The 11,934-nt window shown below is 44.8% G+C and overlaps 1 protein-coding gene and 1 long non-coding RNA gene across 7 annotated transcripts in view; both read right to left on the bottom strand.

Moving 5' to 3' along the window:
- The window catches only part of LOC115198296 (chromodomain-helicase-DNA-binding protein 3), a 28,439-nt gene extending 22,161 nt beyond the window's left edge, over positions 1 to 6,278 (bottom strand). For 4 of the 5 annotated variants that reach the window (XM_029760169.1, XM_029760166.1, XM_029760167.1 and 1 more), the window contains exons 1-11: positions 5,874 to 6,277; positions 3,264 to 3,397; positions 2,926 to 3,105; positions 2,702 to 2,826; positions 2,183 to 2,478; positions 1,887 to 2,065; positions 1,614 to 1,746; positions 985 to 1,166; positions 521 to 793; positions 237 to 440; positions 1 to 11 (exon numbers count right to left, since the gene is read on the bottom strand). The exon at positions 1 to 11 is cut by the window's left edge and continues 207 nt beyond it. In XM_029760169.1, coding sequence (XP_029616029.1) covers positions 1 to 11; positions 237 to 440; positions 521 to 793; positions 985 to 1,166; positions 1,614 to 1,746; positions 1,887 to 2,065; positions 2,183 to 2,478; positions 2,702 to 2,826; positions 2,926 to 3,105; positions 3,264 to 3,397; positions 5,874 to 6,036 — 1,880 coding nt within the window. In that variant the 5' untranslated portion in view covers positions 6,037 to 6,277. Of the gene's footprint in view, positions 12 to 236; positions 441 to 520; positions 794 to 984; positions 1,167 to 1,613; positions 1,747 to 1,886; positions 2,066 to 2,182; positions 2,479 to 2,701; positions 2,827 to 2,925; positions 3,106 to 3,263; positions 3,398 to 5,873 lie in introns of all 5 variants that reach the window. The other variant, XM_029760165.1, reaches the window with a different exon arrangement.
- Positions 6,279 to 7,726: 1,448 nt separating this feature from the next.
- LOC115198295 (uncharacterized) lies at positions 7,727 to 11,853 on the bottom strand. 2 transcript variants are annotated; one of them, XR_003879204.1, is made up of 4 exons: positions 11,587 to 11,853; positions 11,429 to 11,506; positions 11,180 to 11,270; positions 7,727 to 8,678 (listed from the first exon to the last, which is right to left on the bottom strand). It is a non-coding gene; the product is annotated as an uncharacterized LOC115198295 (long non-coding RNA). The 2 variants fall into 2 exon arrangements; XR_003879203.1 differs by lacking the exon at positions 11,429 to 11,506.
- Between the last annotated feature and the right edge of the window lie 81 nt (positions 11,854 to 11,934).

Genomic DNA, 11,934 nt, shown 5'->3' with positions numbered 1-11,934 from the left:
AAGATCTCCAGCTAGACGGATGGAGAGATGAAAAAGAGGAGAGGAATAGAGAACATTTGTTCAATGAAAACAAGGAAGGCAAGACAGACAGGTGGTAGACACACTTGCATGCCAAGCATTTCAGCTGTTCATACTATTTCATCAGCCTCTTCTCCAACTGTTTCACTCTCTTTCTCAGCCTCTCTCTCTCTCTCTCTCTCTCTCTCTCTCTCTCTCTCTCACACACACACACACACCTGTAGTTCAGTGATCCAGGTGCAGTGCCAGTAGGACTGTCCGGCCAGCTTGACAAAGAACTCCCTCTCGGCCCTGCCCTTCATGGGGGGTGGCGGGGGAGCATCAGGAGGGGAATCAGTGGCGGGGGGCACGGGTACAGGATCGGGGGGCTCGCCCCATCGCCAGTGGAGGATCCTCTGCACCCTGCCTTTGATGCTAGGACACTGGGGGAAGAAGATGAAAATGAAGAATAGAATCAAAGCGCTCCACACAAAGTAGAAACAAACAAACAAACATGACTTACAGTGCAGCGCGGACACAGCCACTCTCCGTTGGGGATCTCAGGCAGGGGCGGGTTGAGACAGTGGATGTGGTAGGAGGAGGTACAGGTGTCGCAGCATAATAGTTCCCCCCCATCCTTACAGACCCTGCAGAACTCCATGTGCTCATCCTCCTCTTCCTCCAGTCCTACCAGCAGTCCAACCCCAGGTATTTCTGGTACCACCATGTCCTCACTCTCCTCCTCAAACTCCTCAAAGTCCTCATCCTTCGCTTCCCACTGGATCCCCTCTTTCTCCTGCAGGAGGAGAAGAGGAGAGGAGGAGGACAGGAGAGGAGAATGAGACCATGGAGAATGAATAGGTAGAGGAGCACTTAAAGGAATAGTGTGTATATGGTGCGAAATGGTAATACATTATTCCATACAATAATATAAATCAATCGTAGACATGACGATTACAACCAATTTTGAGCATTACAGTAACTCACACAATGGGGGCAGCTCCACTTGCCCTCGGGGGCCTTCTCCAGCTCAGGCTCCAGACAGACCAGGTGGTAGGCTCTGGGACAGGTGTCACACAGAATGATCTCCCCTCCCTGCTGGCACACCTCACAGTAGTCCTGGTGGTCTGTCTCATAACCATCCACCTCCACATCACCCTCACCCAGCACTGACAGAGAGAGAGAGAGGGGTGGGGGAGAAAATTAGGGAGAATAACAATGTGAGGGAGAGAGAGGGAGAGATGTTGTGGAGAAACAGAGACCATAGAGAGAGAGAAAGATGGAGAGAAAGATAAGAGGGCGAGAGACGCAAGGTACTCTTAGAAAAAACGGTTCCAAAAGTGTTCTTCGGCTGTCCCCATAGGAGAACCCTTTTTGGTTCCAGGTAGAACTCAAAAGGGTTCTACCTGGAACCAAAAAGGGTTATTCAAAGGGTTCTCCTATAGGGACAGACAAAGAACCCTTTTAGGTTCTAGAGATGAGGCAGAGAGAGAGAGAGACCCGGGAGAGAGAGGACGAGAGAAAGAGAGAGAGAGATAGAGAAGAGAGGGAAAGAGGGAGTGAGAAAAAGAAAGAGGGAGAGATTGGGAGACACCAGATTAGAAAAGAGAGTTGACTTTTCTTCTTCTTCTTGGCGGGCCGTCCTCTTTTGTTCTTCTTGACGCGGGGCGAGCTGTCGGAGCGGACCGAGGAGCTGTGGACACTGGAGTCCTCCTGCTCCGAATCTTCCTCCTCAACATCATCACCACTCTGAGAGGGAGGGGGGAGGGAGGGGGGGGGGGGGGACAGTCAAATCTGTCGACTCTCACACACTTGCATGCTCCCACAGACAGTAGCCCACACAGCACATCTATACATCCATATACATTACATAGCATAGTGAAACTCACAGAGCTGCTCTTCTTCCTCTTGTTGCCTAGGGCCCCTAGTTTGATGCGTATGGGAGCCATCTTCTTGGCCTTTGCTGCTGCTGCCGCCGCTACTGCTGCTGCCGCAGCCGCTGCCACCGCTTTCTTCCTCTCAGCCAGAACACGAGGACTCTTACTGCGACTCTTCTTATATCCAGGGCCTGAAAAACAGGGAGAGGACCGGGGCAATTGGTTAGGACCAAACCCATTCCAATTCAAACACTGCTACTGTACACATACTATTACAATAGACGCTTCCACCCTCATCTTTTTCTAACCTTTGCCCTCTTTGGTCTTGGCCTTGCGGAGTGGGGGCGGCGGGGGTGGTGGCTGGGGGGCCGGCCGGGGGGTTTGGGGCTGCTTCCGGGGCGGAGGGGGCTCCGGGGATGGGGAAGCGGTTGCCGCGGAGACCTGCTCGGCGACGGCAATGGCGGCGGCCGCGGCTGCAGCTGCCACGGCCGCAGCACCTGAGCCCTTGAAGGGGTTGTTGGAACTGAACTCTCTCCACTTGACCCCCAGGATGGTCATCATCTTGGACATGGGGATCTTTGGGTTCTTCTTGGCGATCATGGGCCTGCGAGGGGCGAAGAGGAAGACGAGGAAGAAGAGGAGTAGGGGGAGAGGGGAAGCTAAATGAGTACGTTAGGAATCTAACCTCAATCAATAACTCAGTAAATTGTCCCCTTTGACTGAGAACGAGGCGCAATAAGCTACATGTTTCTAGGCTAAACATTCTGCCACCGGTCCTGTCTGATTTCAAGTTAAATAGAGTCAGCTGCGTGACATCTCCACAGTACCTCATGGACTGGCTGAAGGCTTTGTAGTTGGTGAGTGTGCGGTAGTCATCTTCAGTGAAGGTATGATCCACATCCTCCAGACCCCAGTCTTTAGCCAGCTGGGCCGACGTCTTCTGTTCTATTGGCTGGTGGAAAGAAACAACCAATCAGAGCGCTAGACTTGAGCCATCAGAGAGGCCAAGTAGAAGCAAAACAATGACAACACTTTTGTGTTGTGTCCTTACCTTTATTGTCTCCTCTTGCATGCTGTCCCCATTGTCTTTTTTCATCTTTTGTTTTTTTTTCTCCTTCTTCTCCTTGTGTTTCTTCTTCTTCTTTTTCTCACAAGCGAAGATGCTGGCTGCACTGTCAGAGTTCTCTCCATAGTCTCTCTCTCTCTCCGAGTCTCTCTCTACATCACTGTCCTGAGCGGGGAGAGGAGAAGAGAAGGGGAGAGAGGAAAAGAGAGAAAGGGAGAAAGAAAGAGAGAGAACATAAAAGGGGGGGCCATGAAAATAGAATGAAGTGTGATCAGAAAGTATGGCTATAGATGGAGTGGTATGGTCATGTCCGAGAAGCTTACAATCTTTTTCCGTTTTTTAGCTTTGGAGAGTTTTCCTTCTTTCTCTTTCTCCTTCTTCTTTGTCTCCTTCTTCTTCTTGGGCCCTCGTTTCTTCCTCCCTAGACTGTCCCTGTCCAATGCCTCCCCTTCTTCCTCTACGGCAGGTTGAAGAGAAGAGATGTGGATGAAAAGAAAGAGAGCGAGTTGTGACTAAATCATATTGACTATAATCCTCTTTGAAGGCTTTGAATTGTCAATCTAATCTCTTCTGAACACAATTAAGCACAACAGAAGCATCTCACCATCCTGCTGTGATGTGTGCATTGACACCACATGTGTCATATGGGAGGGACTAGTGTCTAAACATGACTTTCTACCTTGACTGAATTCTGACAAATGTTCAATTCGTTCCAGTCAGTGTGGTTGACAGATAAGTGTATTTGACAGCTGCTTGGTATTAGTTCAATGAAAAGCAAAGCCATAACTGTCTATAGTTGTATAGCACACAATAATAGTATTCATGGTGGTATTTGAAAACTGAGGCTCATTAAAGTAAGGCTTATAATAAATGTATACCCATTGCAATATATTTGTCCTGCAATAAACAATTGGGGAAATATAAACCAATCAAACATGTCATAGCTTTATTTCGAAGACAACACCACCGAACGTTTTGAGGATCTGTTAGTGAGTTTTCAAGGGACTTCCAAATGAGTCTTTCGACCCTTTATTCAGGTTTTTCACTGGGCAAAGAGAGAGACAGTTGCCTTTTTGAGAGTGAGAGAAAGATAAGCCTAAGTATTGTCAGGAGGGTGGAGAAAAGGGGAAACACATCACTATCGCTTACGGCCACCACGCACATCGTATACATTAGTTCGTTTTTATTGTTTGTCTTTGTTGGGCGCCTACAGCAGGGTTACAACACGCAGCGCGCTCCCAAGCAAGGTCTCCGCATATGTCTGCTGCAGAGTGCAGCCAGAGGCGGCAGCAGCACGCACGCGGGGCTCGGTGATTCTAAGGCCGCAAGCCAGTCTGTGTATATCTGATGAACTGAACCGGAGAGGAAGAGGCGAAGCGAGAGGGATAACTAGGCCCAAAATCTGTCTTCTCCAGCAGGTGGCGGTTTTCCGTTTTTTCGCTCACCAAGCGAGGAGTTTTGTATGGAGATCAATGAGAGTGTCGAATTTGGTTAAACAAATATGTAAAGGATTATTTGTTACTTGTGGCTTATTTGATCGAATAGAAGTTTCGTAATGCTTAGGTTGCTACTAGTGTACTGATATAAGTAGCACATGTGACATACCGGGAACTTTGAGAAAAAAAACACTTTATATCGGAGTTGTGCCTGTTGTTCGCAGGCGTATCTGCCCTCTCATTGGCTAAAATGCTCCCACCTGCTCTTGCCTCCTCCCGACTGCCTTCCATTTTATTTACATGTATTTTTATTGTTAGAGCGGCCACTTGAGTATCTAGTCAATACAATGGGTAATCTGTGACTGAAACAACTCCCTACCCCAGGCTACTTCCCGTTAACGCTAAAACCTGGGTCCTGACCACAAGAGTGACAACCGCTGGCGGAGGTCGCTGGGGGTTGGCCACGGCGGGAAGCGCACTAATTGATTCGCGCGCTTGTCCGTCTCGAGACAAGCAATTCAGTGATTCTAAATGGGCCCTTGTTGAACGTCCCAAAATCCTGATATGCAATAGCCTATCGAATGCTACTATTGAATAGGCTACATGCACATGCATTCTATTTAATTAGACTAATTCAAATGAACTGTAAAATAATGCGAGCCCGTTAGTAGGTTTTCAGGAACCAGGTAGGCCTGATCATAGTCTCTCAAAAAGAAACTTATTTTGAGAAGAAAAAAAAAATGTTTTGCACATTACATTGTTGTAGGTAAGTCCTTTCTTTTATGTGGCTATATTTATTATGTTTATTACATGCCTACTTGTTAAATATGTGCTAGTCTGCTATGACAACGAAAAGAGAGGGAAAACAAAGGCCCTGTGGGCGACACATAACGGTTCTATTCATAACTTGAGCAGAGTGTCAGTGTCCTATCATGAACCGTCCCTGTCAGTGTGGAGACAGTCAGGGGGTAGGGTCAAGTTTATTTACACGCTGTCATACCAGCTCTCACTCCATCATCCGGTTTTAACGCTTACGCCTTGCACATCACTATTCTAAAGATCACTATCAGAAAGCGTATTGCTGGGGAGTCCATGTTTTCTAACAGTGATGTCGTGAGCTTTACCCTTCACGTCGACCTATTCATATTGAGATATGATTTATATTTATGAATGTGGCACCATTCTACGGATGAAAAGAAAGTCGAGGAGGATCAACTTTGTTCATTGTAGGCAATATATATGGGATAAAACGAAAAGAGCATTCTCAAGTTGGTTTAGAAGTTGGAATCCTTAACTCTTTCTATTTCAAAGCTGCGCTATCCTCTGGAGCAACCGGGGCGCAACTAATTATATTGTAGCAAAATATAACTATTGAGATGAGCGGCACAATGGGTCCTGTCTTACTTTTTTCACAATTTGGAGTATGTGTTTCTATTTTGTGTGCGCGCTCCCGAGTCTTTCGCCAGTGTATGTCTCCTGTAGCCTAGTATAGCCTACCTGGCGCGGCTAGTGTTGCAGTTTCTCGAGGCGCCGCCGGCGAGTTTATGTCGCTTGCGTTCTCGTCTAGATCTCCGTCGTCCTCTTCTTCATCAAAATCTCCTCCCTTGGAATTAACCAACATGCCCTTGTATTCCTCACAGGACCGGAGAGGAGAGGACATTATATCCCTGTCATCGGCTCCGTACTCGAAATCAGAAATCCTCCGGAATTATGATATTTATTTAATATTCAAATCGACTCCAGAAAAAAAGTGGGGGGCGTTTTGGAATATTTTACACTACAACGCAAGGAAACAAAGATGGCCGCCCTTATATTTATTTTTTAACAACCCCCCCAATAAGAAAAATCCCCTTACATAAAAAATGGCTGACTATATTATTGCAGAACGCCCCCCCCACCACCCCTCCTCCTTTCTCTCTCTCTCTCGCTCTCTGCCTGGCTCTCCCTCTCTCCGCGCACCCCTCCCTCCTCAAAAAACATTCACATTGTTACAAGAAAGGGGGTGTATGACTGCTTGTATAAATTGTTACTTGTTTGTCCCCCCCCCAAAAAAATCAGACACGAAGGCAGACTTGCCTGGTAACTGTGCCTCAAGATCACACGAAACAACGCTCCCTTTCTACACTGCAGAACACGCCACAAATCTATGAAGTATTCTTAAAGGCCCCCACCGTAGTATAAAATTATACGTGTGTGTGAGAGAGCGAGAGAGAGAGAGAGAGAGTCGGGGAGGGAGCTTGAAAGCGCGCGCGTGTGTGCGTGTGTGTGTGTGTGTGTGTGGGGCGGGGGGGTTGGAAAAATCTGCCGCAGCCATGCCCAGACTTTACATCAGATTGGATTGCTTAAAAATTAACCACTTGTGGTGGGGATAAAAAACAATGCAATATGCAGACTCATTTTTTTCAACTGTAAATTATGTCGGATTAAAATATAAATCGAATAAATTATTTTCAAGATGGTGAACACAGAGTAATGAAAGAGGACACATTTTTAACGCATCTTGTACTGTTTCACAACAGTCCCTCTGATCTGGGTGGCAGTAAGGTAATGTGAACTCTAGTAGTCAGACTGATTAAGGTGTCTAAGATCAGGCAGTTCAGTTTTGATGAAGATGTCTAGATCAAACATACTGTACATACAATCCCTTCAGGAAGTATTCACACCCCTTGACTTTTTCCACACTTTGTTGTTACAGTCTGAATTTAAAATGGATTACATTTAGATGTAGTTTTACTGGCCTACACAATAACTCATAATGTCAAATGTTTTGAGATACAGGCGTCCTTCCTAACTCAGTTGCCGGAGAGGAAGGAAATAGCTCAGAAATTTCACCAGGAGGCCAATGGTGACTTTAAAACAGTTACAGAGTTTAATGGCTGTGATAGGAAAAAACTGAGGATGATCAACAACATTGTAGTTACTCCACAATACTAATCTAATTGACAGAGTGAAAAGAAGGTAGCCCGTACAGAATAAAAAATATGACATAACATGCATCCTGTTTGCAACAAGGCACTAAAGTAATACTGCAAAATATGTGGCAAAACAAAATTAAATGTTCCTGAGTGGCCTAGTTACAGTTTTGAATTAAATCTTCTTGAAAATCAATGCAAGACTTGAAAAGGCCTGTCTAGCAATGATCAACAAACAACTTGACAGAGCTTGAAGAAAGGTTTAAAGAATAATGTGCAAATATTGTACAATCCAGGCGTGCAAAGCTCTTCTTAGACAGACAGACTCGCAGCTGTCATCGCTGCCAAAAGGTGATTCTAACATGTATTGACTCAGGGGTGTGAATACATATGTAAATTTGATATTTTTGTATTTAAATTTCAATACATTTTTACACATTTCTAAAAACATATTTTTACTTCGTCATTATGGCTATTGTGTGTAGATTGGTGAAAAACACATCAATTTAATACAAATTGAATTCAGGCTGTAACACAACAAAATGTGGAATAAGTCAAGGGGTACAGTATGAATACTTTCTGAAGGCACTGCATGCACATTTTACAGTAAAAAATGTGTGTGTATAATTGTGAATTGTGATAAATAAAATAGACATTGATAACAATGACACGTCACTGATTTAAAGAAATATGTGTAACATGGCTTTTCACAACTGACTAAAACTGCTACTGTTACAGTAGATTTGGTTTCCTGCACATTCTGTAGTACAGGAAATTAAAACTCAGCAGAGCCACAAAGGAGCTGTTGAGAGGAAGTAGCCTACTATTAAATATCACATAAATGATTACCATGGTTACCATGCAGTTTTACTACAGTTTTGGCAGACTATTGTTAACTTATTAATGTATGTTGGCCTATTGTAGATGCAAGAAGGTTTGAAGGAATGACAAAAGGAAGACTCTGGGATAGAATGGCAAGGAAAGGATGTTGATTGTGAGGTTATGAGTTCTAGTCCTTTACGGGCTCAAATTCGCTGTAATAAAATGTTAATAACAATATCACAATATAAAATAAATAAAGGACATGTATTTTGTAAGTCAACCTTTTAATAGGTTGCTCATATTGCTCATCACCATTTTCTGACATCCTTACATATGAGGTCAAAGTTCAGTGGGATTGCCATTGAGTAGAGACCGATGGACTGGGAGAAGAGGTCGCGGTCCATGCGTCCGCTGTAGAAGTCCTCATCCTTGTCGAGGATACCGTTCTCCTCCAGTGTCCTACTAATGTCCCGGTTGACGCAGTTGTGCTTCCAGGTGGAGCTGGCGGCGTGGGAGCCGTTGCGAAGTTACCGCTGGGGAATCTCATTCAAGGTCTCCTCGGAACACACTTGGGAAAAGAGAGGAGAGAGAGAGAGAGGAGGTAGGATTTGCTGTTTTAGACCTTATTTTACTTTTCCAACCCATGTACAGTGGTTATTGACTGTAGTTGAAATCAGTTGCAGCAGTTTTAGATTTAGAAACTACAGTCAGTACACTAAACATTAGGAACACCTTCCGAAAATTGAGTTGCACCCCCCTTTTCCCTCAGAACAGACTAAATTCGTCGGGGCATGGACTCTACAAGGTGTCGAAAGAGTTCCACAAGGTGACTCCAATGCTACCCACATTTGTGTCAAGTTGGCTGGATGTCCTTTGGGCGGTGGAACTTTGTTGATACACACGGGAAACTGTCGAGCATGAAAAACCCAGCAGCGTTGCAGTTCTTGTCCCAAACCGGTTCGCCTGGCACCTACTACCATACCCCGTTCAAAGGCACTTAAATCTTTTGTCTTGCCCATTCACCCTCTGAATGGAATACATACACAATCCATGTCTCAGTTGTCTCAAGGCGTAAAAATCCTTCTTTAGCTTGTCTCCTCCCCTTCATCTACACTGATTGAAGTGGATTTAACAAGTGACATCAATAAAGGATCCAGCATTCAGCTGGATTTACCTGTTCAGTCTATTTAATGGAAAGAGCAGGTGTTCTGTTTTAATGTTTTGTATACTCAGTGTATAGCTTATATTTCTGATACAGTATATAAATAGTCATTGTAATTTTCTATTTTACCTTTATTTAACTAGGCAAATCAGTTTGGGGCGGCAGCGTAGCCTAGTGGTTAGAGCGTTGGATTAGTAACTGAAAGGTTGCAAGATTGAATCCCTGAGCTGACAAGGTACATATCTGCCGTTCTGCCCCTGAACAAGGCAGTTAACCCACTGTTCCTAGGCCGTCATTGAAAATAAGAATTTGTTCTTAACTGACTTGCCTAGTTAAATAAAGGTAAAATAAAGTTAAGAACAAATTCTCATTTACAATGACGGTCTAGGAACAGTGGGTTAACTGCCTTGTTCAGGGGCAGAACCACAGATTTTTACATTGTTGGCTCGGGGATTCGATCTAGCAACCTTTCCCCAACTGGCCCAACGCTCTAACCACTAGGCTATCTGCCGCCCCGGCTACCAGCCACCGTCCTCTAATGATAAGAGGATTTTGGGATTTTTCATTCAAAAAACTGTATTTTCCATTGGTTTATCTATGAAAATCATTCTGTGGACTATGGGCAAATTTTGCAACAGGCAGTTAAACCACTCTAGCTTGGCTTCCAGGATAAAAAAAAAAAAAGAAAGGAATTTGTTTATGCAGGGTCCAATGGGCACATTTGCCAAGAACCACTAGAGAGAAAGTGAGGGGGGAATGAGGGGGGAGGGAGGAGGCAGGGCAAGAGAGAAAGAAGGAGGATAGACTGTTTGAGGAAGAGAAAGAGAGTGTGAGTGAGTATGTGTGTGCAGGGACAGAGTGTGGGAGAGAAAGAGAGAATTTCTGTGTTTTGTGTGTGTGTGAGAGAGAGACAGAGAGAGAGCGAGAGAGAGAGAGAGGGAGAGCATGTGTCTGACTGTGTGAGTGGAGAGTGGAGCACCCACTCTAAGCCTCTGGCTCAGTAGAAGACTAGTAGTGCCAGCTGGGGCGGGTTGGCGGGAAAGCCTGCTCTCCCACCGTGCTCTCCCACCATGCCGGAGAGGAGAGGTGTGCTCAGGGTGTGTGTGTGTGTGTGTGTGTGTGTGTGTGTGTGTGTGTGTGTGTGTGTGTGTGTGTGTCCTGCAGCGGGAATGAGTGAACCCAGCCAGGACTCACTCATATGCCCCCAGGGTTTGACAGTGACACAGTGCACTACTAACTCCACCTCGTCGTGTCCCTTTGAAAGCGAGTCATGTACAGGCCAGGGCTCCCGAAAGGGCAGTGTGGTAACCCATATTTTATGCAGCCAGTGGCACACAGAGGAAGGGAGAAACAGCACCTGTGCTCCACTCAGTGATATTATGCTGTGTGTGTGAAACCATGCCAGATGAATGGACACACTCCCAAAAGACTGCTACTGTGATATGCTAAGGAGTAGAGGTGAGGGAGGGGGTAGTAGGATAAAGCTTGAACAACTACAATAGAATGTATGATGGTTATGTATAAATGACGCATGTATGCATGTAGGTGATATGTATGTGATATGTAGGTGATACGTAGGCAATATGTACTGTAGGTGATATGTATGTGTGCAGAATGATGTCTGTATGTTGTCTGCATATCTATTGCACATGTATGATGCATGTATAATACATGCATGCAGCATTGATGATATCTATGTAAGACACTAGGCCTCGCTTGCCAGGGGATGGTGTCAGGCTAAGTGAGATTAGTATGATAACACATGTAGCCTATACATGTGGCATGTACACATGTAGCTTCTTGTGATCTATGCATGACATTCTCCCTAATCTGAATAAGGATATTTGACCTCCAGCGTATGCTCCTGGGATGTGAGGGTGTTGATGGTCTTGACAGAATAGTCCCACCTCATATTGGGTATCCCTCCACCAGGGTTGCCCAAAGTCATTGGTCCAGTCAGTACTAGAGCAGGGAGACGACATGTGCACAGAGCTCCCCCTAGGGGTGTAGTACATCATACAGTCAGATAGTGGGTTAAGGTGAGCCCGAATCTAGGAATACAAATTGGGAATTACCCATGATGAAAAATACATTTTAAGAAGACAAATACGCTAAATTCTTGATAAAGATTATTTTCAGATTATTTTCTCACTCACAAATGTTGTCTTTAATTCAAACCAGTGACTGATGTCAAATTCCTGCACAGTCAATAATAGGTTTCAGAAGTACATCCCCTGAAAAATAATTGTGTAATTGAATCAACTTTTGTAACCTAATAATAGCCTATTATAAATACATGCATCTAACAACTCACCTTTAAAGTAATTCACCAGTAGTGTCAGGTCGTACACAAGTATGACACCCACAAGTCGCCAAGGCATGGTGTTATGAAAGGACACCTCGTTCGGAGTGAAATACTTTGGTCGCGGCATTTGTATTACTTCTGAAAGTTTACCCAATGTATGGAGACCTATAAAAGGTCATGTAAAATGTAACAACTGAGCATATGTCATAGATATAAAATGTTATTTAGTTTCTTTATTTGCAAGCTCAGTCGCTACATTTCATTAACAAACAAGCTCCGTTACTATGGTAACCACAGAAGCATCTGGTACAAAGAAAGCACGACACTCAAATCAGCTTTGCTGCATCTCGTGAGCGG

The sequence above is a fragment of the Salmo trutta genome, chromosome 8 (assembly GCF_901001165.1).
Source record: "Salmo trutta chromosome 8, fSalTru1.1, whole genome shotgun sequence".
Taxonomy (NCBI): domain Eukaryota; kingdom Metazoa; phylum Chordata; class Actinopteri; order Salmoniformes; family Salmonidae; genus Salmo; species Salmo trutta.
The sequence above is the reverse complement of the archived record's forward strand: the minus strand, read 5'-3'. Positions and strand labels throughout refer to the sequence as shown.